Consider the following 26,923-nt stretch of genomic DNA (forward strand, 5'->3'; position numbering starts at 1 on the left):
GCCTGGCTAATTTTTATATTTTTAGTAGAGACGAGTTTTACCATGTTGGCCAGGCTGGTCTGGAACTACTGACCTCAGGTCATCCGCCTGCCTTGGCATCCCAAAATGCTGAGATGAGCCACCGCGCCCAGCCCTAATTTTTGTATTTTTTTGTAGAGACAGAGTTTTGCTGTGTTGGCCAGGCTGGCTTTGAACTCCTGGGCTCAAGTGATCCCCCTGCCTCTGCCTCCCAAAGTGCTGCGGTTACAGGCATGAAGCACAGCACCCGACCTTGTATCGTAATTAATTTAAAATTAATTGCAATCAAAAGCAGCCACATGAGGCTAGTGGCTACCAGACAGCACAGCGCTGGAGTGCTCTGGGACCCACTTGGGCAGGCACCCTTGTGCTGACTGGAACCTGGGGTCCAGGGCCGCTCCACCTCTCAACGCTGATGGGCATGAGCATTCTTCATCCCATGGCTCGGACACCTCACAGATGATGGGTTGTGCCACCCTAGCAGCCCCTGCCCCCTGGGAGGCTGGAGAACCCTCTCCTCAGTGGGCAGATGGGGAGACCCAAGCCCAGAGTGGGAAAGTAACTAACTCAAGGTCACACAGCAGGGGTAGGAACAGTGACTTGGGCTGCTGGACTCACACCCCAATAATTCAGAAGATGGGTGAGCCCAGAGAGTCCCTTTGGCGTGGAGCATGTAGGTCATTTCCAGGTAATAAAGCTCTTCCCCTAAGCCTCCAAATAAAGAACTTATTTTAGATAAAATCCCCTACAAGGATTCTGGGGAAATCCCTGTTTCATAAGTAAGGAAACAGGTTGAGCATTCAGACACTGGAGTCAGACATGGGGACACTCCGAGCTCCCCGGCTCACTCTGGGTGACCTTGACACCTCACTTTGGGTCTCTGAGCCTCAGTCTCCTCCTCTATCCATGGGAACAAACCACGTGTCTCATGGGATTGCTAGGGCTGTGCATAGCCTCAGCGTGTGACAGTGGCAGCTCTCAGCAACCACAGGGTCACACTCCTCTGGGTGTGGGAGGTGTGGGTGCTGCTGGTGCAGGGTGGCGGGGGCAATGTGGCTGCTGTCTCTGCAAGAGGAAGGGGATAACCAGCCTGAGAACGAGAGAGTGAGTGGGGGGCTGAGGTGGGGGTGGGGCTGTGGCTGTGGGAGGTTCCAGAGCTGGCTGGGATTCCCAGTCACTGGTGCTCTTGGGCCCCAGGTGAGGTGTTTATCTGGGAGTCTGTTTCCCTGCCTGTGAGATCTGCAGGCCACCAGTGCCCCTCAGATGTTTGGGCAGGACCCTTCTCTGGGCTGGCAATTGGGCATGATCAGAGGGAAAGCGGCTCCTTGGGCCTGCTCTGCGTCCACTGCCTCCGAGACTCTAAAGATGATGGAGGGCCGGAGCGGCTCTCAGGCTGGGGCCCAGCACTCCACAGCACTAGCGCCGCGTGACTTATGGGCCACGAGAAGCTGTGATTTATACAACGCGGGGCAGAGCGCCTGGGCTCGGCTCATGAGTTCCCTTCTTGATGAAGGGCCTCGCAGAAGGAGAAGCAGTCGCGTAGCTGATGCCGGGGGACTCCGAGCCCATCCGTCTCCCCCTCTCCTCTGGAGGGCCGGGCAGCAATTTGCTGAACTGGCTGAACAGAGCCACATCTGTTACTCTCTCCAGAAGCCATCAAAGAGCTGGACTTGTCCCTAACTGAGAGACAGCTCAGAGGGCAGGAAGGGGAGACCCACCCAGGCTGGCTGAGGTGACTTCAGGACGCTCAGGGGGAAGCCCTTGGTATGACGCCTGGCACGGGGAGGAGGCTCGGGGCAAGCTTCTCTCTCCTGGAGTGACGGCCGCCGAGTGCAAACCTGTCCACCTCCAGTGGGTGCCAGCCTGAGTGTGAGCTTTATTGGCTCATTAGCCCATTTTACAGATGAGAAAAGCGAGGGTGAGGAAAGTGACACGGCCCGCCCAAGGCACACCTCCACGGAGTGGCAGAACCACGCTGAAAGCACAGCCCTGACTCCAGCCCGGTCTGTCCGGCCCCGGCCGCACCCACAGGAGCAAGCTGGTGCGAACCATTCCACCCCCCGTGGAGCCAGCGCCCAGAAGCCCCGCTGGAGCTTCACCGCCTCGTCTTTTGGTGGTGGTGATAGTCGTTGTCACGGCTTCCCTTTAGGTGGGCGAAAATGTCTATTTACTCAGCAATGGAGCAATTTCCCCGACGAGCCTCTAACTAGCTAAGTGCCTGGTCCTGCCTCCGTCGCAGGGAAGACGCCCACTGTGAGACGGCAGCCGCTCAGCGGGGAAATGTCTAAGCAGCATCCGCCACGCACTGACACAAATCACCATCACCGGGAGCAGCGGGGTGGGGGCGGGAGCATCCAGGGTGAGTCTGTGCCCCAGCCCAGCATGGCACCTGTCCCAGGGGCCTGGCTTCTGAGGCGGGACAGGGCAGGTGGAGGGCTGGACCCTGCATCACCATGCAGGTTGTCCCTGCACTGACCCAGCGGGTGTGGACGGACAAGGTCCTGGTACACTTGGTCCAGGGTAGGTCAGCAGGGCCCCCGCACCCTCTCAGCCATGCAAGGGACCCCGGGGAAGAAAGCTGGATTGGACCGTGGTCTTAGGCAGGGCGTGGTCTGGCCCCTTCATCCTGGGCATGCAGGGCTGTTCCATGGGGGCCGTCACAGAGCCAGCGTGAGCCCACAGGGACAGCACGGAGGAGGGGGAGGCGCAGGTCCCCCCTCAGCCTCTGTCTCCAACAATGCTGATAATGGTGGGGCTGGCAGGACTTGGGCACCGTCTGGGGGGGCACTGTGGGGTGGGAGCTCCCAGCGAGGAGATGACCTTGGGCAGCGGCTGCAGGTTCCATTCACCCTGCAGGGAAGGCAGCAGGAGGTAAACTGAGGCTAGAGGGCAAGATGGGTGGCTACCTCCCAGCCACTTCCCAGACACCTCTGGGCTTCTTGCCCTCACACTCGACTGGTCCCAAACCGAACTCACCCTTCTCCCCTAAGCTGCTTTTTTGGGGTCCGTTGACCTCAGTCAATGCCCCCTCCCCTGGCTTTCCAGTCACCTAGTCAGGAAGCCGGGAGTCGCCCAGGCCCCTCCCCACCTCCGGCCCCACCCAGTGTCATCATTCACTAACATAGCAACCAGAATGCCTGGTCGCAGGCTCTGATTTTTTTTAGCCATTTCTCCCCCTCAGTGTCCAGCCCACACTATCCTCGGCCAGCCAGTATGAGCCCTTCCTTCCCTTGGTGCTGAGGATGTTTGACTTAGCAATTAATCCAGCTCCCCAGGGCTTCCGGGAAGGATCTTCCTGGATCTCCAGGCTGCAGCACCTTATGTGACTAATTCCGCAAAAGGCCTGAGCTCCTGACCGCAGCCCGCTGGGCTGGGGATAAATGAGATGCCTTCCAATACCAGTGGGTCTCAGGGAAGGAGGGAAAAGCCAGCTCTCGGCTTCAGGCTGGTTCGTTTCTCACCTTCCCCTCCCCTGGCAATTTATTTTTAGGTGCAGGGAGAGGTTGGTGCACTTGCTCACACTGGCATCTGACATTCGGCACCGGTGTGGAGGTGTCCCCCGGAGAGGGTGCTGCCCTTCCTGGCCTTGCTATTGGCTCTCTCTCTCTCTCTCTTTCCTCTCTCTCTCTCCCCCCTCTGTCTCTCTCTCCTCTCTTCCCTCTCTCTGCTGGCCATCTGTCTGTCTGGGTCTGTCACCACCCAGCACTTGCTCTAACTGCCTTGTGTGAGCACTTTTGCCAGCAGTTCAGTGCACAGCCTCGTCACCCCTCGCTGGGCCCTCCACGAGGCCTGCCCTGGCTGCGTGCCCCGTCTACGCCCGTGGCAGCACACCTGGAAACGGACGGCCCAGGACTTGTTGCAGTGCATGGAGATGGGTGCGAAGCCGTACAGGGCCTGCAGCACCTTGCGGCTGAAGGAGTTCCAGGGAACAGAGGCGAACTGCTGAGGGACGGACGGCTGAGGGCAGGTGCACACCTCCTTGCCGCCGTTGAACCTGGCGAGGACAAGGAACAGTCAGGCTGGGGAGCGGCGGTGGGGCAGGGAGCCCAGGGGACACCGGCAACGCCTCCCCGCAGGTGGGGTCCTGTCCCTGGGGTGACCCTCCCGAGGCCTCCTCCCCAGCCTCGCCACCTCGTCTCTGGCCTCATCCCCAGCCCCGCCGACTCTGCCAGGCCGCCCCAGATGCTGCCTTCACCGGCAACACCTTCACCTCTCCGGTCACCTTGACAGGTGGGAAACAGCTGCTCGGGGCTGGGCTGAAGAGGCTCTCAGGTCAAATCCAGACTCAGCAGGAAGCAAGTGAGGGGAGGGATGAGTGATGCCACCACAGGCTCCTAGCTCAGCCTGGGCTCCTCCAATCTGCCCAGCGGCCTAACAGGCCCAGAGGGTCTGGGTCGGGGTTCTCTGGGCCAGGGAGCTTGGCAGGGAGCCGTCACCTGTTGATAAGGTGGAAGTACTCCTGCAGGAAGCCGGCGTCCACTGCGCTCTTGCAGAGCTCCAGCTCCGTCTGGGGGTAGTAGTGCACGTAGTTGACACACATCTCCTCCATGATCCCAAAGCCGCCCTGCACGGTGGAGAAGCGCCGTCAGCCCTGGCCCACGCCACACAGACGCTGCGGTGCAGCAGCCTTCGCCATGCCCACGTGCTCACTGTGTCCTTTTGTCTGTTCACGGCACTGTGCCAGGCGTGCTCTGAGGAACAAAGTCCCTGCCCTCACGGAATTTCCACCGAGGGCAGGAGAGACAGGCAGCGAGTGAGTTAACCGGGAAATTCCTATCAGGCGCTGATGGTGCTGTGAGGGAAAACGAAATGGCACAAGTGGATGGGGGGGCATCATGCCCCTTTTATGGTACAGAAACAGTCTCGGAGCGGGCAAGGGGATGCTCCGTGGTAGCCACAGCATCAGTGGCACAGCCTGAGTGACCCAGCCTCCCAGCTGTCGGCGAGAAGCTGTCCCAATGACCTCCAGCAAGAGCATGGAGCCAAGGACCACAAGGGAGGCCCTTACCCCTGCAGCCCCAGACATCCACCAGTCGCTTCCAGAACTCGGCTCTGAGGGGAGCAAGGGCTCCAGAAGACAGGACTGTGACTAGAGGCTGTGACAACAACCTCCAGCCTCCCAGGACAACCCTACGGTCTGCCATAATTGGGGGGGGCTCAGGGCAGGCACCCCCTCAGTCCCCACTGCTGGCTTTAAGCCCCTGGCTGGGTTGCTGGTGACAGTGGAGCTTCAGCCAGAGGAGGAAGAAGAATGCTGGCAGCTTGGAGGAGCCAGGGCTGCAGACAGCAGAGCTCCCCGACAGCAGCTCAGACCCCAGCAGGGCAGGGGCCAGGACAGGACAGGACACCCTGGTGTCCTCCAGGCTCCCTGCTCTTTGTGAAGCTGCTGTGGGCCTGGAGATCTCATGTGGCCCGTGGGGAAGAAAGGCTGCGCTACTCTATGGCAGAACAGGACTGGGAAAAGCTCAGCGTGGTGCTTAAACCAGCTGCCGCCCCTCCTCCTGTGTAGACAAAGAGCACGGGGCAGTTCTGTTCAGAGACCAAAGCTGGCACCTGTTGGCCGAGAGGGTTTCTGCCTGTGTTCTCTGGGCCAGATTCCTCTTTTCCCGGGTTTTATCATCCGTCCCGCCCGTGTCAGCTCGGGGCGATAGCTGTCCTATGTGAGCTCCCGCCCCTCCCCGCCCTCTGCCGCTGCCGACATCAAAAGGGAACTGGGTCCGACCCTGTGCAGGATCTGTCCTCCTCTCTCACCTGGGGAAGGAAATGGAATTTCAAAGGCCGCTGTCTCTTGGATCAGCAGGCGAGCGGTTGTCAGAGCATGAGAAGCTCAGATCCGCCTGGGGAGCTGCCCTCCCGTTTGATCCCGCCTGCTGCTGTGATGTAGCCACTGCTGAGAGGAGGGCACGGGCCAGGGAAGCCATAGAACTGCCCGCCCACTGGGACACCAGCACCGAGGGCCTTGACCTGAAGAATGGGCGTCTTGACCTGAAGAAAGGGCATCTGAGATGTCAGTGGTGCTCACCAGGCCTGGCAGCCCCGGATGCCCTGGGATGTGGCATCAGTTCTGCTGCCGCAAAGCCAGGTTGGGCAGGGAACATGTAGTTTCCTCCCTGGACACCTCCCCATCCCTGGCCCTGGGGCTGCGCCTGCAGAACGGGGCCAGTGCTGCCATCCCGCCTGGGGTGCTCCACTGCAGAGCCTGCTGTCTACAAGGTCAGCACCGCACAGGTGCTCAGCTGAGAGGCAGCACGGTCAGGGTTGGCACCTCCACCCATACCAGCCCTGCCTCTAGTTCACTGTGTGGCCTCGGTGACTGGATCTCACTGGGTCTCCTGGTGGGATATGCTCAGAGGCCCCAGCAAGGCTAGGTGTGGTTAGGATGAGTTATCAGAGCAGTGCTGGGCCGTGGCAAGCACCTGACATCAGCCGCTGCCATGATCTCCCGAGCACCTCCTCTAGAGAGAATAAAGGGCTGGCAAAGCTCTCCTGCCCCACCCCGACCCTGACTTTGTGATCAGGGACCCAGGGCAGTTGTCACCTGAAATCCAAGGGAGACAGGAAGTGTGCGGCAAGAGCTGTGAGGCACACGGCCCTGGGTCAGATCCCAGCTCAGCCATCTATTAGCTGTGTGACCCTGGTCAAATGCCTGCCCTCTCTGAGCCTTCTTGTCTCACCTGTGAAAATACAAGCTGGCTGGGTGCCGTGGCTCATGCCTGTAATCCCACCACTTTGGGAAACTGAGGCAGGTGGATCACTTGAGGTCAGGAGTTCGAGACCAGCCTGGTCAACATGGTGAAACCCCATCTCTACTAAAAATACGAAAATTAGCTGGGTGTGGTGTCACATGCTGGTAATTCCAGTTACTCAGGAGGCTGAGGCAGGAGAATCGCTTGAACCTGGAAGGGTTGCAGTGAGCTGAGATTCTGCCACTGCACTCCAGCCTGGGCAACAGAGCAAGACTCCATCTCAAAAAAATATACATACAAAACTTAGCTGAGTGTGGTGGTACAGGCCTGTAATCCCAGCTACTTGGGAGGCTGAGGCAGGAGAATCGCTTGAACCTGGGAGGCAGAGGTTGCAGTGAGCCGAGATCGTGCCACTGCACTCCAACCTGGTGACAGAGTGAGATTCAGAAAGAAAGAAAAAGAAAATACAAACACTCCTACCTTGGAGACTGGTGTGAAAACTAAATGAGGGGCGGAGACAATTCAGATGTCCCTCTGAATGAATGAATGGATGCACAGAACGTGGTCCATCCGTACAACGGGCTGTTACTCATCCGTGAAAAGGAATGAGGCCCTGAGCCCCGCTGCAACGTGGAGAAACCTCCAAGTCATCACGCTATGGAAAAAGTCAGACACGAAAGGCCGCGTACTGTGTGATTCTATTCACGTGAAGTGTCCAGAACAGGAAGATCCACGGAGACAGAAAACAGATCAGTTGCCACGCTGAAGCGGGAGGGGAATGAGGACTGACTGCTTAATGGATATGGGGTTTCCTTTGGGGGAGATGAAAATGTTCTAAAATTGATCATGGGGATGGGCTGCCTGTATCTGTGAACATACAGAAAATCATAGAATTGCATGCTTTAAATGAGCGAATGCTACAGTCTGTGAATTACATCTCAGTAAGGCTATTTAAGAAACATAAATGAGGCCGGGTACGGTGGCTCATGCCTGTAATCCCAGCACTTTGGGAGGCTGAGGTGGGTAGATCACAAGGTCAGGAGTTTGAGACCAGCCTGGCCAACATGGTGAAAGCCCATCTCTACTAAAAATACGAAAATTAGCCACACGTGGTGGTGGGTGCCTGTAATCCCAGCTACTTAGGAGGCTGAGGCAGAAGAATTGCTTGAACTCAGGAGTTGGAGGTTGCAGGGAGCCGAGATTATGCCACTGCACACCAGCCTGGGCGACAGAGCGAGACTCTGTCTCAAAAAAAAAAGAAAAACATAAATGAGACTGGCAGTCAGGGCTCAGTAAACGTCAGGTGAATCCACATTGGATTAAAACACAAAGAACAGGGCTGTGACATCCACCCGAGTTCCTGGTGCTGAGGGGTGTCAGGGTAGTAACCAGGTCTGCTCCGCTCTGAGCCACATAATTTGCAGGATAACCACTGGAGACCACCATGGTTACGGAGACAGCTGGCAAGGATCCAGTGGCAGGGAGGTCCTGGCTTGTGCCTGGGACTCAGGTAATTGTGACCAGCATCCCCTCTCACTCCCAGAGGCAGCCTGTGGGGTGATGCATCCCGTGGCTGCCCGTGTCCTGGTATTGCCTGGATACCCAGCCTTGAAAGCACATGTGCCCAGTGCAGATTCTCCCAGGACTATCTGCAGTCCAGCCAAAATGCATCCTCAGTGACGCTCACCCCGCCTGATGCCGACCCATGTCTCCACCCTCCCTTCCCCTCCTTTCCATCCTGAGAGTGTTCTCTGTCGTCTGGGGCTTCCCACACACTGCGCCTGCACGGAGCCTTCCTCCACCTCCTCCCCTCTCCTCTGGTCTCCATGGGACAGACACATCTCTGACGAGGCCCTCCCAGGCTCCTGCACCTATGGCTCCACAACCTGGTTTTTAAAGTGTTTTTGTAACTTGGCTTGTGGTTAGCAGCAGGTGCTCCAGGCCTGTCTCCCTGCTGCACCTTGAGCTCCACGGGGCAAAGGTCAACCTCTTGTCCTACGGCCTCCCCCCACACCAGCCCTGTGCTGAGAAATGCTTCTCGGTGTGAGTGGTTCTTAATCATGAGCTGGGGTCAACATCAGTTGGGAGCTTGTTAGAACATGGGTGGCTCAGTGCCACTGCCCATGTCTCTGACTCAGTGGGCCTGGGGTGGCACCCAGGAGGCTACATTTATCCCAGGCTCCTGGTGATGCCGCCACTGTGGGTTCAGGGAGTGGGCGCCGAGGACAACCGGCTTATTGAGGAGATGTCAGCCCTGCCCTCTGGCAGCCCATGCCCCAGGTGAGGAGTCAAGACCTGTCCTCCTTCCTCAGATGGCCCAGGCTAAACACTCCCTGGGCTGGTGCAGAGGGAAGCGGGGGTGACTCACCACGGTGGCCTGCTCCCGGTCTTCCGTGTTGTACGTGCAGGACGTGATAAGCACATCTCCCTGGGGAAAGGCCAACATGACCATTAGCACCTGCCGCCAGGTGTTGGCAAATGCTCGAGGCCCTGTCCCCATGGGACCACGCCACTGTCTGTGCCAGGGCACCTCTGGGGTACAGTTGCTGTTGTCCACTATGAGGAGCGCAGCAGGTTCATGTATGAGGGTCACAGGCTGAGTGTCCCCAGGAAGTCATACACCATCAGCTCCTGTGGCCCAGTGGGTCACGCAGGGCCCAGGCCAGTGGGCGTGCAGGCTGGTGGGGCATGACACATCTCAGGGGTCTTGGGCAAGTCCCCACGGAGGCCTGGGCTTTCCTTTCTGTGGGATCAGGACTCCACCGCCGGCCTCAGCGCCTTCATCTCCTCCCAGACACTCCCGGGTTTGTGGTTCAGCTGATTGGGCTGAGGACACGCTTCCCCTGGGAGTGTCCTGTCTGGTCCCTCCCTTCCCACGTCCCTCTTTGAACTCCTGCGTGAGTCTCCCCATGAGGCACCCCAGCCCTAAGCCACCCACAGGAACCCTCCCCCTGCCCTGAGCATCTCTTCCCCTCCCCACCTCACTTTCTCTGTCCCTCTCCTTCTGGAGGCAACCCCAGCCCTCCCAGCCACCCCAGCTGGTGTCAGTGATGGGATGGCCTTCCTACTGGGCACTCACCCGATGGACCGACACGATCTTCTTCAGCATGCGGATCTCCTGGGGTAGGCAGAGCCGAGCGGTGGGGGCAGAGGAGACCTCAGAGAGCTGCAGACTGGACTCAACCCCCCACCGCCTCCTCCCTCAGGCCTCCCCGACCTCTGGGGTGTCCGTTTTGCCCCAGCCTCTACAGTGGAAGCCAGGGCTGGCTAAGTACAGCTTCTGGCCAGGGAGGGCATTAGGTTCAAACTAGAAGGTGGTTATCTAAGACCGAGACCGATGTGACCAGAGGGCTGCCTGGGTCTCCTGAATCCCACCACCATCTGCCGTGTCCAGACCCCCATCCCAGAGGCCCTCCCTATGACCAGACACCCAGGCGGGGAGCACAGGCCGCATGGAGGGCCTGGCCCAGGAGAAAGAAGCCAGCCTGGGGCCGTCCCTATGGTGTCCATGACAGTAGGCCCAGCAGGTGGCTTGGGGGCAGGGCTGGGGGTGGGCCGGGAGTGGGGCGCGGGTCCCTACCTGGAAGTGAGGGCTGTAGTGATTGTCCTGGTTCACGATCTCCAACTCGAGGCCGTCCCGGACCAGCACCGTGACCACCTTTCTCCCGGCCAGGTGTGTGTGGAGCTGAGAGGCGAAAATGTGGATCCCGGAGGGGGGCAGTGCCTGTGGGGTGGGGGCAGGGGGGCTGCAGCGTCAGGGCCCGACCCCTGAGGGGACCCTCCCGTCCATGGCCAGACCCGGCAGGGATCAGTCCCCCGGGCAGTTTGCTTCCCTGAAACACTTGAATTTTCCAGGTCTTTCTCCCTGGCCAGGTCAGAGCCACCATCAGAAACCTCTCGGGGAATGACCTGCTCAAGAGCGAGATGGCTGCGACAGCCCCCAGCTCCCAAGGAAGCAGCCCTCAGTCCCGATTAGGAGAGACTTTCTTTCTGAGTCCTTGGTCCTCTCCTGAGCCCCTGAAGCCTGACAGGCCCAGCTTCGCTCAGTCAACAGACCTTCAAGGTGAGTCCCCCGTGGACAGGGAGTGGCAAAGCCATCAGGCTGAGCAGCGCATGGCCTCTGTGCCCAAGGCCTTGCCATCCAAGGGACAAGAAGAGGCGGAAGGCAGTGCCCCGCGTGCTGGGCTGGGCAGGCCTTTCAGCTGCCCTGCAGTGTGGCCCCCTTTCAGCTTCACGGCAGCCAAGGCTACGTTCTCCCTGTGCTCAGCATCGCCCCTGCTGCAGCCGGGAGCTACAGCTGCAACTGGAAGGTGCTCGTCCAGCACCAAGATGGATGTGAGCGCAGGGTGCTGCGCTGGGTGCTCTGAGGCTGCAGGCCGGCCTCACAGAAAAGACAGCAGCCCTCACACCAAGAGGCCTCTCACGAGCCATCACTGGGGCATGAGAGAATCTTCCAGAGAGCAAAAGTTTTCTCTAACCTAATGCTAACTTTTTTTTAGATAGAAAATGCATTTCCATGGCCAGGCGTGGTGGCTCACACCTGTCATCCCAGCACTTTGGGAGGCTGAGACGGGTGGATCACCTGAGGATCACCAGGAGTTTGAGACCAGCCTGGCCAACATGGTGAAACTCCTTCTCTACTAAAAATACAAAAATTAGCCAGGTGTGGTGGCACATGCCTGTAATCCCAGCTACTCAGGAGGCTGAGACTGGAGAATCCCTTGAACCCAGGAGGCGGAGGTTGCAGTGAGCTGAGATCGCACCACCGCACTCCAGCCTGGGCAATACCAGCAAAACTCTGTCTCAAAAACAAACAAACAAACAGAAAGTGTTTCCTGAAATTGATCATTTTCCTTGTGAGTGAGTTGTCTCCTTGCCCATTCACTGCCAGGCTCTGCCCAGTTCGTTCATGCCTTCAGCAGGTCCCAGAGCTTGAGGTCCCATCAGCCCCATCCCTGAAGGTCAAGGACGGCCGAGCCTTTTACGACTCATCTGCCGTCGCTTTTGCTCTTTCCCTCTCCCTCCCAAGCAGCAGCCACCCCTGACCTTGCTGTCACTGATAGCGTTGTGTCCCTTGCAATGGCTTGAGGGGCCATGGTGTGCCAGGCCTGGAAACCCAAAGGGTCTCAACGACCCTTTGGTGCCCAGAGGCTGACCCTGGCCCAGAGATGCCAGGTGTGGCCAGGTGGAGGGAGGACGACGCTCTTCTGGGCACTCTGGTCCAAAGCAGCACTCTCTTCTTGGCCTGTCTGTTTCATTGGGATATCTAGACTACGCCGGATTTTGGCCACAGAATTTGTGCCCCTCTGCTATCTGCTAAAGGAGAAACAAGACTGAACACTCTCATTCTGTCATGTAAGGTAGTAGAGGACTCTGGCAAGGGGAGGCGGCTCTGCACCCCTGGGGCTGGACAGAGCCCTTCTCACGGTCAGCAGTCAGTGGGGTCAAAGGCCCCAGGGCCTTGCAAGGGGCAGTGGGTGCTGCCGGCCTGAGGCCACTCTTCCCCATGAGCCCTGGCCACGGAGCCTTTTACGTGGGCCCACGCTTCACCAGTGGGGGCTTTAGGGAAGTGGGAGAGAGTGTCCACTGCAGAGCATGGTTTAAGATTTCTCACCCGTCTCGGACAAAAAGAACTGATTTCCTGCGGGAGACCATGGGTCCCATGCCAGCCGAGAGCTCTGTTTCCCGTCAACCTTGAGGAACCTTTGCTTGGAAGACTGGGATGGTCTGGGGGCTTCCCCACAAGAAGAAAAAATCCTAATTGACTCATTTACTGGGAAGGAAAATCCACTATAAACCTCATTACGACGCAATCTGCTGCCATGGGCACAGCTTTCAAAGTCAGACAGGCTGGTATCTGAATCTCCACTCTGTGCGACTGCTGGCAGTGTGATCCCAGCAAGCCTCAGCCTCCTCATCTGTAAAATGGGCACGTCAACATTTACCTTCTAGGTCATTATGAGAAGTAAAGCTACCCCACAGGAAGAAATGTTTATAACACACACACAAACTAGGAAATAGCATCCATCATATAAGAAGAACTCCTAGAAACCAATAGTAAGAAAAACAAACCACCTACTGGAAAAACCGAGCACAGGAATGAACACAAAAGAGGGGCAAATGGCCAAGAGGCAGATGAGAAGATCCTCAAGTCCACACACAGAAAATTCAAGTAAAACAGCACTGACATGTCTTCCTCCCAAATGACTGAGAAAATATTTGCAATTATTATTGATCCAGTGGGTCAGTAAGTCTGGCACTTACCCGGCCAGTAAAACCGGGGACCCTCTCATCCTGTGTGTGGGAGGAGGCAGCAGATGGGCTTTCTGAGGGGCATTTGGCAAGGTTTAGTCAAAGGAACACTCACGTCTCTAAGCAGCAATTTCACGTCTAGAAATATACGTGAGAAAACGGTTTCCTGGATGGACAAGGATTTTCAGGAAGCTTCTCTCTATTGGTGAAAAGTTGACAACAGCCTAGACACTGATTGACAGGGAGACAGTTCAGCACAGGCTCCGACCAAGATAGGGCAAGCACAGGAGGAGATTTTAGTAGCCATGGCCCGATCTTGCCAGAGGCCAAGGCCCTGCTGTCGGCGCCAGAGCCTAAGTGCCAACCTGTGCCTCCATGCAGCGTGCACAGCCCTGAGGATGGGCACTCCCTGAGATCCTGTAGCCGGCGCCTCACTGCCTCACCTAGTCCTGCCCTGCTCAGGTACATGGTGAAAACCCCATCCTGTGGAATACTATGCAGCAATAAAAAAGCAAATCAGAGGACAAATGGCTCCATTTGATGAAAAATTCGTAAACTATTCAATACAACTCTAAGAAAAACCACAAAAGGTTTCCAGCACCTGCAAGGGCTTCCTGAAATACACAGGAGAAAGGTCTGGAAGGACACAAAGAGCCGACAAGTGGGCGTCTCGGGAGAGGCAGCAGCGGGTGAAGGGAGCGTTCTCTTCAGCTGCAGTGCCTGCGCTTTTGAGTGGCAAGTGCATGTGTGTATTGCTTACATAACGATGGCATATTTTAAAATGCAGCGCGTGGAAGCCTGGCACGTGGGTGTGGACTAGTGGGAGCCGTAGTTATTGCTGGAGAGGGAGGTGCACACACACACGTGGCCTCTCAGCAGGAAGGCTCCCGTGCATACAGAAGAGAGGCAGGACCACAGGGGATTCAGGGTCAGGGGAACCAAAGCTGTGCCTGCCAGCCTTCTTAGGCCACCACCTGCCAGGCCTCCGCTGGGGGACGGGGGAGGAGGGAGAGTGCCATGCCGGACCCAGTCCCACTCACCAGCTGGGTGCAATTGTCCGTGCAGTAGCCAGTGAGGACGAAGTCAGTCTCCTGCGGCGGAATGGCCATCACTGGCGTGTACACCAGCCCCAGCTCCATGATCCCTGCGTCGAAGCGCCGCAGCCTGGGGGTGTAGTACAGGCGGATGCCTGAGGAGTCGTGCTGTCCTGGGAGAAGGCGGGATGGATGGAGGTGAGCGGGGAGTGGAGGCCCTCTCACCTCCCACTGCTGACAGATTATCCCTATGACCCCAGCCACCCTCAGCCAGGAGGCAGGGCCGGTCACCCCCCAATCCGCTCCCACCCGCTAGGCAGACCAAGAGCCGCTATGTTTGTTCCCACACGTGTGGATGCCAGGCAGTGAGCAAGATCAATTAACACAAACAGGCTACAGTCACTGGGAAGAAAGCGCCGTTGCTTCTCTGACAACTAGTTGAAAGCTATGGAGAGATGTGATCAAGGGGAGTCACTTAAAGCTGGCCACGGAATCAGGTGTGGGTGAGAGGCTACTGATACACTGGGAAACTCCTGAATAACTTGCGTTCTGTGCTCAGATTGTTTCCTAAGTGCTTTGATGTTCTTATTCCACGTTCAAAGGAGCCTTAGCTGGAAATCAGCCTGCGGGATGGTGACCACCTGCTGGGTGTTGTCTGGGGGAAGAGGGCATGGAGCTCCCATCTGCTGATGGCGCAGAAGAGCCCTGGCCCCGCGTCAAAGCTGGGCAAATGTGAGTGTATCTCTGTGTTGAGGTTAACGAAAAGCTTTCAAGGAGCACATCCTCCCTGCAGCCCCCACTTTCACTGCTTTGATTTCTGTCCTGCAGACCCAAGGAATCCACCCACCCAGCTGACGTCTCAGGAACAATCTGAGCGAGAATGTGGCCCCAGGAGGAAGGCCAGCGTTGCAGGTCCAGCCTCCGACCATGCATGGCCCCAGGTCCCGCTTGGTCAGCAGTGTGCTGTGTGCTCTCAGATGACTTGCTGTCCCTCTCTGGGCCTCAGCCCACAGTCAAGGGCCTCTTCCAAAGGAAAACGTGCTGCTGCTTCCTATCACGGAGGCTGTGTATCTCCTGATTCTGGTTTGGCAACACCTGTTGCTTCTTCTTGCCGTTTGCTAACTGGAGAGTCCCTGAAGCTCCCTGGGCAGGCCTCCCAGCAGTCACATGAAACTGATGATCAGAGGTCCACGAGGCTGGGCACGGTGGCTCACACCTGTAATCCCAGCACTTTGGGAGGCCGAGGTAGGCAGATCACCTGATGTCGGGAGTTCAAGACCAGCCTGGCCAACAAGACAAAACCCTGTCTCTACTAAAAATACAAAAATTAGCTGGGCGTGGTAGCACGAGCCCATAATCCCAGCTACTCGTGAGGCTGAGGCAGGAGAATTGCTTGAACCTGGGAGGCGGAGGTTGTAGTGAGCCGAGACCGCGCCAACACACTCCAGCCTGGGTGTGAGAGTGAGACTTCATCTCAGAACAGAAAACAAAAAAACAGAAGTTCAGGGATGGTGGCACCCACTGGAACATCCTCCAGAGAGCCCTGCGGTGCCTAAAACTCCACGCCTGGTGAATCAGCAGCCGGGTTCTGAGTACAGGCTGAGCTCATGGCGGGGGATGGGGAGATCCGAAGGCCCAGCCATAGCCCCATGCCCCTAGATGCATGGTGGACATGGCGGGATGGTCAGGAGGGGCTGTGCAGCAGGAGGCTCCGCCCCCTGGGTTATGTATAGGAAAGGGAAGTCAAGTGTCAAGGAATGTGAAATTGACAACAGGTTTTCATTCACAGGGACAAGGCTTCTGAGGAAGATGAAGTGAAAAAAAAAAAAAAAACAGATATAAAGTTCCGGTCACAAGAAAAAAAAAATAATGGGCCAGAGAAGCAGTCAGGACAGACACGTAGCCAGTGACCAGTGCTCGCTTCAAAACCGGGAGCTGGGAGCTGGGGAATGTTTCCATCTTCTTCACGCTTTTTTGCTCTCCAGCAGTGTACATGCATTGCCCTTTCTGATCAAAAATCAGAGGGTGGTGCAGATACTAACAACTTCCCTGGGTGCCAGGAATTGTCTAGACATAACCTATCCCCTTCCTAAGAGCTTTGCACAGTAAGAATCATCAGCCCCATTTTACAGATGAGGGAACTGACGACGGAGCCTGAACCAAAGACTCCGCTCGGGATCACAGAGCTGGGAAGCGGCCACGCTCGATTCAAACCAGGGCTGTGGACTGGGCTCAGGGCATCGTCAGGGGCCCAGCCACCTCCCTGCTTGCTTCCTCTAAGGTGAGGCCAAAACACCTCCTCTTGCCTCTGCCTTCTTCCCTGGACACCCCTGCACCATCCAAACTCAAACGGCTCCTGTATCTCCGGGCTGATTGCATCAGAGGATAATAATACAAAGGGTGTTGCAATTGGTTAAACTACAGATGGGGATTAAATCATGAAATAATTGTGGGATGTTGGTATTTATAGAAAAGCGGCCCATCTCGAGATTGGTGAAGTGACAGGAGCATCCTTATATTTGGCAAAGGATCCGTAAATACAACCAGATAATCAGGAACAGACTTCCCTGACGCTTAGGGAGTTTTCAAAAATCCATTTGCTTTCAGGTCTTAAATGAGCAATAAATCCTGTATCATGCTAAGGCCCAAGCTGACTTATACCCGTCCCTGTGCGTGTGGAGAGAACTCCGACAGCGGTGGAAGGTATTACTTATGCAGCCAGGGAAAAACCACAGACAACCGTTGGCTGGGCACAGCCCCGTGCCAACACACGGCAAGTTCTGTGCATGAGCCTTTCCCAGCTTCACAGCAGCTGTGGGAGGTGGGAGAACAGGCAGAGGGTGAGGTCACCACCACCCCGCCCCGCGGCATCCCCGAGGTGGGGAGTCACAGCCTAGTGCTTATCTCTTAGGCTGCTTCTGCACTTTGCACAAATGGAAATAAGAAATGCCATTCAGAGAGATTGTGTGTGTGTGTGTGTGTGTGCGTGTGAGTGCGTGTGTGTGTGCATGTGTGTGTGTGTGCATGTGTGTGCGTGCGTGTGTATGTGTGCATGTGTGTGTGAGCACGTGTGTGTGTGTGCGTGTGTGTATGTGTGCATGTGTGTGTGCGTGTGTGTGTGTCTATATATGGTGGAAGATGCTGGTGCAACAGAGAGAGGGAAGTATTTTCGGTTTCTGAGACAGCGTCGCCTGGCCTTGCCATGCTAAAGGCTGACCCTGCTCTCTCCTCCCTCAGGTCTGGGTGACCCAGCAGCTGCTGCCCCAGCTCCGCTTCCTGTGCCTGCTCTGCGGCCAGGCTGGACGTCCTGTGTCTCCAGACATGCCCTGTTTTACCCCCTCCCTGTCTATGCACACACCACTGCCTCTATCTGGAGCTTGGTATCTGGCAGCTTCCCTTATGAAAATTCCCCTTGTCCTTTCCCACGTGGGGTGTCCCCAAGACAAACAGTGCTGTGCTGATGGCAGCCAGTATTATAGGGACGAGGAGGGAGGTGTGGGGCCACTGCTGGGCCCTGGTGACACCGTGAGGAGTGAGCCCCATGAGGCCCTGTCCCTGGGAGCCCACTACAGCCATGGACAATGGAGAGCAGACGAGGCCGATTCGAGGGCCACGTGCCAAGAACAGCCGGACAGCAAAGGCGCCATGCAGGGCACACAAAGGGTGGGATTTTCTCCCTGGCTCAACACAGCTGAGCCCTGGGGCTGCTGAGGGCAGGATGGCAGAGCCCCCTACCTTCTTTCACCAGCGGGTTGTGGTAGTGAACTTCCAGGCGGAGATATCTGGAGGACCCAGGGCCCCCGAAGGCAAGGCCGGCTTCCTCTGGGTAGTAAAATGCCTGTGTGGAGCAGGGTGTCAGACAGATGGGTATGTCCCGAGCGGGTCCCAGGTGAGGACAGGGGCAAACCCAGCCAGCTGTTGGGGCCTGAGCTGCAGGGGTGGTGGGGGGGGGCCCAGCAGGATTAGAGCGACGCCGCCTCCTACAGGCAGCTATTTACGCTCCCCAGGGACAGCCTGAGAGACTCAGGTCAGGGAGTCGGGGAGAGGAGCTGGGGCCTGGGGCTGAGCCTTTCCCTGAAACCCCTTCTCTAGATGGGTGGGAGAGCTGGCGAGATCCTCAGTGTCAGCCTGTGGAGGCCTCAACACTGGCCCCCCCACCAGCCAGCCCTGGGACCACTCTGCACAAAACCCTGACTCCAGGACCCACTGAGGGCATGCACTCCTGGGGCACTCTCGTTTCTATGGAAAATAACAAAGGCTGGAAGCAGGTGGAATTTCAGGCATCATAGAGGCAAGGAGGCCACCTCAGGGCTGGCCCTTCTGGTGGCCTCGTGGGTCCCCTTAGGAGCTCCTTCTTGGGGCCTCCAAGACAGCGAAGCTGCTGAGGAAACAGGGCTGGGGGGAAGCCAGAGGCCCAGGAAGGAGACGCCACCCTGGGGTCGCAGGACACGCACCTTGGCGCCCAGGGCCCAGGCGGCCAGCACGCGGCGGCAATAGTTGAGGTTGTCGGGTTTTGTCTCAGAGTCACAGGGCCCGCTGAAGTAGGGAACGCTGTCCATCTCGGGGGGGCACTGAAAGACCTCCATGTGGTGCACGAGTGCCTCATTGCCCTTGGTGACGATGGGCTCGTACTGCGAGGAGGCAGCTCCCTGAGCCCGGGGAACTAGCCCCCTGCCCTCCCCTCCCCAGCCGCGTCCCTCCACAGGCCTCCGTCTGCCCATCTATAAAATGGGAGGGATGATCAGGGCAATTCCAGGGGTACTTCTGGGACTCAGGGCCGTGAGGGTGGAGCCTCCAGCCCAGAAGCAGACAGAAAGCCTGCAGAGACCTCCAGGATTAAGGGAATGAGGTTCATACAGGCCATTTCCTGCCAAGGCAGGGACAAGACGCAGCTGTCCTCATTCATATGGGGCCATGGCCGGCCAGCTCCTGCAGTCCCAGTGGGAGGCAGGACAGCCCCGAGGTTAGAGCCTGGGCCCCAAGCATACCTTCAAGGCCATGCCCCTTCCTGCCGTGTGACTCTGGGCACTCACATAACCTCTCTGAGTGAACCTTCAAAGCCATGCCCCTTCCTGCTGTGTGTCTCTGGATGCTCACATAACCTCTCTGGGCTTTGCTTCCTCTGCTGGAAACTGGGGGCTATTGTGACAAAGAGGGCTCACCGTGCCCCTCCCCCAGGGCCAGCGGCACAGTGGACACTCGACAGCTATTGCCTTTGCTATTCTGTCTTCCTCGGGGAAGGGGGGGTGTTCTAGAGCGAGTGAGTTCTGACTGGAGCTGCTTTTTTGTGAAGGGGGAGGTGGCCTGACAGACAGACAGCAGGTGCAGTCCCACGGAAAGAGGCAGAGGCCAAGATCTTGGTTTCTTTGGTCCAGGCTGGGAAGTGGGAGCTCAGAGGCCCCTTCAGGGTGGGGAGTGAGCAGGTGACAGGGAAGACAGGCCACTCACGGCTCCCGCAGGACTTCAGGCAGGTGCCTGAAACCTGCTGGTGATAAGAGGCCCCCTGGTCCAACCAGGACCATGGACAGCTCTCCCGGGTGAGGGACAATGGCTGGGGGGGGGTGGTGGGGAGGCGGGGGTGTGTGTGTGTCAGGGAGGCAGAGCTGGGTGAGGACCTGGACCCTGGACCCGCACGTACCATGACGATGTGATGCCGGGAGAAGCCCTTGGGGAGCTCTTTGACATGGCACCAGTACGTGGTCTCCTGGCTGGGGATGCGGATGTTGGGGGCGTGGATCTCCATGGTGTAAGTGTCTGAGGGCAATTCCGGGATGGGGATGTCAGGCTTCAGGAGCTGCACCCTCTGCAGCCCCATCTGCAGGCCTGAGGCATTGATGGCCTCCAGCGACTGGAATGGCTTCTCCAGGATCCCGTACACCAAGTGGACGGTGCCGTCCTGCAGCCGAGACAGGGCTCAGTGGGTCCCCCACTCAGAGCCCCAGATTGGGCTCCTGAGTGGATGCCATGTCCCTGTCCACCCACACCTGCCAAGTGGCATACCTCGCTCTTGTCTCTGTGAATAAGGGACCCTTGAGGCTGGCATGGCCCCAGCTGGGGCTAAATCCCCGGTGGACCGAGCCCCAGGATCCCCTGTTTGCACGCGCCATCAAATACTTCTGTCTTTCTAAACACATTCCACAGTCAACCAGTGACTACTGGGCCCACTGTGAGCTAGGGCGGCCAGGACATTGTTTCCCTCCACCAACCCCAAGGTCACTGGGGACTGGGTTTGGGGGTCATTGGTCAGATCAGCACCCCAGCCTGAGGAGTCAGTGCCCTCTACAAAAGGAAGGAAATATCCTGGGGTTTGCTGACGGCCACACTGAGCTGTGGAGCTGCGCTATGTTACATAGTCACCACCAGCCCGGCAGGAGGGGACCAAGCAACCAGAGAGGGCTCCGTGGGTCTACACGGCACTGAAGGTCATGGGCAGACTCGGGAGGCAAGACGCTGGGGCTGGCTTCGTCACACGCTATCATGAGTGGACACGGGGATCAGGTGTGGAAAGTGCCTTTTGTAGCTCTCTGGGCACCGTGGGTGCAGACCTATGCGGGTGGCTAATTTGCTTTTTGAGTTTGCGGAAAGCTGGTGAGCCGCCCAGTGCAGAGGACGCCCAGAGCTCCAGCAGAGGCCCGTAACCTGGCCTGGAGCCTCTGGGCTGAGCACAAACAGGCTCTGGCCTCCCCTGTGAGGCTCTGGAGGGTTCTCTGCTCAACCTTGCCTCTACACGGGGAAGAAACAACCTCCTGGAAGAACCTCTTCCGGTGCCAGCCCTGGTCCCTGGGCACGTGCACTCCACCCCTCTCTGGGCTCCTGTTTCCTCACCTGGCAAACAGCCAGCCATTCTGTTTTCTTAAATTCAATATTTGTCTATTTGGCAACTATTCACTAGTTGCAGGGTCAAAGAGATGGCAGAGTTGTCTGCACCTGCCCTGCCCTCCGACATTCACGCGTGTGTGAGGATTGTATTCCCAACCCGCCAGCTCATCCCAAGCCCGTATCTGACTCTCACCCTCTCCACCTGACTCTCACACCCCAGGCCAATATTGCCTTAGCCCTAAATCACCCCAGGGCCAGGAACCAGGCAACTGGAGACCACCGCAGCCACCCAGAGCCCACCAGAATTGTCTAAATGAAGATGCTTGCCTGCCCTGCCTGGACTTTCCCATGGAACCCCCAAGAAAGCTCAGGGCTGGGCTCTGCCCTGGCTCCTGTGTCTGCCTCCTGACCAAACCCAGAGCTCCTCAGTGGCCCTGCACGGCACAGGTGCCCCTCCTCCCGGGAAATGCAATAAATCTTTCGATGGTACTGGCCTCCTATGTGGTCACTCAGCCCCCCTGCATGGATTAAGACCTGACCCTAACTGCCAGCCCCTGCCACTGCCACGCCAAAGCATTACTTACACAAGACAAAAGGAGTCAAGGTAAACTAGAGTTAAAAGGGTTTCGTCTTCAAGGGGAAGGTGGGTTGCTTTTCCTAACAGGTGGGAGGACTCTTAAAGCAGCATAAGGAGCCTAGGGTTTTTTCAAGGTTCTGTGGCCATGAGCTCCCAGAGTTGGTCAGGACTCACAGATCGTCTAGTTCCCATCCCCATTTTACAGATGGGCAAAGTGAGGTCCAGAGGAGGCAGGGATCTGCCCCGAACCTCACAGCAAGCTGGCGACAGAGCCGGGTTGGAAAGCTGGGTCGCCTGGGTTCCGAATCCCACCTGACGTTGACGAGACCAGGAGGAAAGAGACACCCAGAAGCAAGATCTAACCCAAAGGGAGAGGCCCCAGCACAAGCCCCGCATCTGGAAACCCCGTCCTGAGCGCCCCGGCCCCGCCACTGCCTCTGGGCCACCCTCCTAGGCTTTCTCTGTCGTAGCTGGCCAGGCCATGGCCCCAGACTTATCAGGACAGGAAAGGTACCATGACATTGGTACAGGTGGCATGCCCACGCAGCCCACGCTCTCCTGGGTGCTCAGGGCCACCCCTACCTCAATGAGGTAATCCTTGGGGTCGCAGGTGCCAAAGGGCCTCTTGAAAAGCAGGACCAGGCCTTCTGGAGTCCTCTGCACCTGCAGCAGCTGGTAGTCCTGCTGGGGGTCCAGGTGGATCTGCCCATTCTGGTCACTCCAGGCATCCTGCAGAGACAAGCACTGGGCTTCAGGCACACAGGAGCCAAGCCGGGCGGATCCACAGGGGAAGAGGGCATTCCCCGGCAGAGCTCGGTGTCCATTGTCCGCCCAGCCGGGGAGGCCGCCTCAGTCCATGTGTCCTGGGGTTGGGGCTCCGCTCACACCTCCTATGCCCCTTTCTGCCTGGAGACAGTGGCGCTGAGCCCCAACGGTGTTCCCCTCCTCTGCAGCCAGGAACCAGGGCTCTTGCTGGCCAGCCGGTCACAGGCTCTATGAGCCATGGGGGTGGGGGTTGGGACACTGAGCTTCTTAAAAAGGTGCCCGAGGCTCCCAAGGCCTCACCAGGACTGGGAACGAGGGCCTCAGGCCAGTGCTGCTCTCAATCAGGCAGGGGGGAGGGGTGCTGAGCCTCAGAAAGGGGAGAGTTGGGGACAGGGTGGGACATGAACTGGAAGGGAGAGAGAAACCAGGGCGCCACAGTAAGGTGGGGATTGCTCCCAGGTGCCCACCTGCACTGGCACAACCCTGAAAGCAAGCGCTGCTTTAGTGCTTTATGTGTGTGTGTGTAATTTTTTATTTTTGTTTGTATAGATAGGGTCTTGGTCTCACTATGCTGCCCAGGCTGGTCTTGAACTCCTGGCCTCAAGCGATCCTCCTGCCAAGCCCTCCTAAAGTGCTGGAATTATAGGCATGAGCCACCACACCCAGCCCGAAGCACCACCTTAAACTCTGCCTAGGCGCTGCTCCCCTTACCCTAGTCCCAGCCCTGCTTGGAGAAGGTAAACTGAGGCCCAGGGAGGAATCATACCCACTGCATTCTCACAGGATGCTTCCTGGGATCTGGATCGGCGTCCTCTGCCTTCCCCACCCACATCTCCTCCCCTTGCACTGGGCCCTAAGGGGCAGGGACATGGTGGCCCCAGGCCAGGTCTCGGGGGGGAAGACCGCCAGGGAGACCCACTGAGAGACAGGGAAGAGTTTTCCCAGACGAACAGGCTGCTCTTCACACTCAAGCATCCCACGGGCCCTTGGCGGTAAGGACTTCGGGTTTTGTTTCTTTTTAATCTTACATTCAGGGCTAAAACATCTTCTCTTCATTTCCTTGAGAAAAAAGAAATCTGCGAAAGATGTTGCCAAATTTTCCCTAGAGAAAAAAGCCATGCCATGTAGCCCTGCCGGGGAGAGCCTCGTTTTCAACAGAGGCAGAAAGTTCACCTGTGATAATTCAGCTGGAAATCGAGCCGGTATTAGTTGAACATATTGCTTAGGGAGGAATAACAAGGCTGACATTTGTTTTCATAGGAATTTGTTGTGCAAATTAACCTTGCCAGGGCACGGAAAGGCAGTCACCTGGCTTCCTCTGGCTTCCCTAGCAGCCGGGAAAGGCAGGCAGGGGGACGCTGCCCCAGAGAGGAGCGAATACTCCTGTATTCAGGGTGCCTCGGGCAGAGTAACGAAGGACTCCAAACTGCCAGCGAAGGGGCTCAGCTGCTCCTCCAGACGGCTGACGGCTCAGAACCAGGGCTGTCCCAGGTCTTTCTCAGCTGGCCCTGAGCCCCAGAGTGTCTTTGCAGGGAGTCTGTGCAGCCCTGTGGGTCAGAGCAGGGCCCTTCCCAGGCAGCTCCACCCACCCTACCTGGGTGGCTCTAAGCCTGACCGGTGACATGGGCAAGGGTCTCTCGGCTGAGTCGTGGGGATTGGAGGGGGCAAGCTCAGGTCCAGAAACAGCAGCCACTGTCTGCCCTCATGAGCTCATGAAACCCAAAAAGGCAGAGAGGGACTGTCCGCCCTACCACCCCGTGGTGACACCAAGGCACAGAGCTGAGGCCAGGCGCCCCACACAGACTCCGCTCCGCTGGCTCCAGCTCTGCGCTCACAGATAAAGCAAGCACCTCCTGCCTTGGGACACAGAACTCTGTTGGCTCTCCGTTGTCGGTTATGTGGAGAGAGTTGGGTTTCATGCACAAAGGGGCCCTGGTGGCCAGTCCCATATTGGAAGGAAGGAGAGAGCGGGACACATGGTAGGCTATGGGCTCGCCCACTTCGGGGACCCCTGCAGCCTGTGGAAGGGCCTAAAGTCCTCTCCAGTTTGAAGGGAAACTTCTCCCCTTTTTCCACCCTGTGGGACAAGAGTGGAGGTAAATTTGGAAGGAAGGGAGTCAGAGCCCATCCCAACAGTTCCGGCTGAGCCCTGTGGGCTTTGCTCCGCGCCCGTGGGTGGGGGCAGCGTGTCTGCCCTGCTCAGTGGGTCCATGGGTGCAAGCACAGTGGGTCGGGCTGCAACCTGTGGGTGCGCAGGCGTCACGCTGTGCCCGGCCATGAGCCACCCACCTGGCCCACGTTGGTGGGCATGTTTGCTCTGGGGACGTGGTACTGGGAGTTGTTTATAGGACCAGGGGTCGTGGGATCTGTGCTCACGCACGTGTGGGGTGTGGAGTGGCAGGAGTCTGTGTGGTGTGTGCGTCCTCTGTACGTAGTTCCATTCCCTGGGATTGCTGGGTCCCGTGGTCTGGGGTGGGCAGTCAGGGACCATGGAAAGCATGTCTTTCCTATTGTATCCTCAGATTGACATCCCCATGATGCCCAAACTCGGGTGCAGACCTGGCTCAGAGCGGAGTCAACCCAAACACTGAGTGGTGGCAGAAAACTTTCTGGGCTAAGGAGGGTGAGTGTAGAAAGACGGCCAGCTGGGGTGCCAGGTCAGGAAAGTTCTGGAGATCTAGCAGGGAGGAGAGACTTACCGCAAAATAGGCAGTGTCCCCGTCGGTCCAGAGCACCACCAGGTCTGCGTTCTCGGGCTCGCCACGGTCAGACATCCCAAACAGGACCCCAGCCTCGAGCCGCCGCACCAGGAGCTGGAAGTCAATGGCCTCCTGGGCATAGCTGACGTTCCATGAGAGCTCCAGGGACCCCTCGGGGTCCAGGAGAATGTGGTAGGGCAGGCGGCTCTCAGTGGGAGCAGAGCCCTGCAATGCGGCCACCAGGATGACCAGGAAGATGGCCACTGCCGTGCCATACATGGAGGCCGCCTCCCGCATGCTGGGGCTGGGCAGGCTGGCCCAGTGACAGCAACGACCAGGGGCCTGCATGGCTGGGGTGAGCTCTCGGGTCCCACTTGGCCATTTATGCCCCAGTCCTGCATGGGGTGGGTACAGGCAGCAAGGGTAATCACATTTGTCTGGTGGGGAATTCAATTGTCCCTCCCACAAGCCTTCGCCCCAGGCCAAGCACTCTGCCTGCTGCCCTCCGCTAATTAGCGCTAATGATACATGGACGTTGTCAGTGGGGGTTGAAGCAGACAGGCAGGTGCTGTCCCTTCTGAGATGCCCCTGAAGAGCTGTCCCAAAAGCAGACCCCCCCCTGCAGCCAAGAAGCCTTTCAGATGTCCCCTAGCCCGGAGCCGGCTGACTGCCTCACAGGCCGTCTGGTACAGTCCCCAGTGGGGTGGTGTCTGAGCCACCTCCACCCACTGACCAGCAGGCTGAGGTCCGAGGGGCTGCTCCAGGCTGACAGCGAAGGATGGGCCCATAGCCACTGCGGGCCTGGCCCAGCGAGCAGAGCCGTTTGTACAACACTAGCGGGTGGGCCCATTTCAAACCAAAAATAAGACAATCTCCAAATAGTCCCTGTGTTTAGACACTCTCTCCACGGCCTGCTGTTCCCACTTTTGTCTCCTCTCAATTTTCCCACAGTCTCCAGCTGGCACCACGGCTGCTCCAGAAGGCGTGAGAGCATTGCAGGGGGCGGGGGACATGGGCGTGGGGTGCATCGCTGCGGACAGATGGAACCGGAGGTGCACAGGGGATAGGCAGGCTGCTGGGTGCACTGCTGGGGGTGACTGCCTTGAAGGAAAAGAGGGTGGGTGATGGGCCTGCTCCCCTGTCTCTGAAGCTCCCAAACCCACAGCTTCCTCTTGCCCAGAGCAGATCTGGCCCGAATCTGAACCCTGTCAGGGCAGCCGGCCCCAGCACTGCTTCTCCCACACCTGGCGGAGGACCTTTGCCATCATCCCCCGATGGGCCCGAGGGCCAGTCTCACGCAGTACGACTCCCTCCTGTCCTCCCCTGCAGCGGACTGGCCGCCTCTAGGACATTCTGCTTGATCCTCCCAGCTCCACCCCGCCAGGCCGGGTTGACAGACCGCTCCAGCTGAACCAGAAGCCTCCTCCCTTCCGTCCTCCCTCCCTCCCTTCCTTTTTTCTCCTCTTATTTCTCCTCTTTAGAGACACCCAGAGTCTACCCTCAGGGGCACATTAATGTCATAGGCTGATGTCGACATTTCAGCCCTCAAATATCCATGACGGCAGGTCTGGAGGCCGGTTCAGCTCTGAGCTCTGTGCTGTGAAAAGGAATGACCATCTTTGCATGAGCATGAAATTTCGAGAAATTGCCAGCCTTCCCCTGGCCCTGGCAGGCGGTGCCTCTCTGCCCCACAGTGGCCAGGCCATCCTGCAAAGCAAGTGCAGGCCATGAGCCCCTCCCCACTGACTGCACCCAGAGGGGCACCGTTCACCCCCATCCGCAGCCCAGGCAGGTGAGGACCAAGGGCATGAGCACCTCTGCAACAGAGTGTGGCACTGGCGTGACACTGACTCCCAGGACAGGGGAAAGACACTCTTGGGAGTTCTCTGCCGAGCCCCCGGAAGGGTCTCAGCCTCTGAAGGCCTGGCTTTCCCATCAGGACGTGCCACTTCCCTCGCCGGAGAGCACCCCGCCTCCATGACTCAGATTATTTCCGAAACCTCTTCATCTGTGCCACGTAAGCAGGTGTCTGGCATTAAGATAACAGCGCAACCTGGACATTCACTCCTGGGA

General features: G+C 57.9%; 1 protein-coding gene across 1 annotated transcript; it reads right to left on the reverse strand.

Annotated features, from left to right (window-relative positions):
- Positions 1-1,860: 1,860 nt before the first annotated feature.
- DBH (dopamine beta-hydroxylase) lies at positions 1,861-25,247 on the reverse strand. The gene is made up of 12 exons (XM_017513113.2): positions 24,851-25,247; positions 21,969-22,115; positions 19,629-19,886; positions 18,445-18,621; positions 17,726-17,828; positions 13,997-14,163; positions 10,285-10,428; positions 9,784-9,822; positions 9,073-9,132; positions 4,455-4,582; positions 3,850-4,012; positions 1,861-2,868 (listed from the first exon to the last, which is right to left on the reverse strand). Exons 1-12 carry the CDS (start codon positions 25,196-25,198, stop codon positions 2,737-2,739), a joined length of 1,866 nt encoding a protein of 621 aa, XP_017368602.1. The 5' UTR covers positions 25,199-25,247; the 3' UTR covers positions 1,861-2,736.
- Between the last annotated feature and the right edge of the window lie 1,676 nt (positions 25,248-26,923).

This window comes from Cebus imitator, unplaced genomic scaffold, assembly GCF_001604975.1.
Source record: "Cebus imitator isolate Cc_AM_T3 unplaced genomic scaffold, Cebus_imitator-1.0 Scaffold486, whole genome shotgun sequence".
Lineage (NCBI taxonomy): Eukaryota > Metazoa > Chordata > Mammalia > Primates > Cebidae > Cebus > Cebus imitator.

What these genes read in the sequence shown, in the direction of transcription:
- DBH (XM_017513113.2), bottom strand. Translation starts at nt 25,198, where the DNA reads ATGCAGGCCCCTGGTCGTTGCTGTCACTGGGCCAGCCTGCCCAGCCCC. An exon ending in CCCGGCATCACATCGTCATG is followed by an intron (nt 18,622 to 19,628) that starts GTACGTGCGGGT and finishes GCCTCCTCGCAG; the next exon opens with TACGAGCCCATCGTCACCAA. An exon ending in CAACCCGCTGGTGAAAGAAG is followed by an intron (nt 14,164 to 17,725) that starts GTAGGGGGCTCT and finishes GCCTTCTCCCAG; the next exon opens with GACAGCACGACTCCTCAGGC.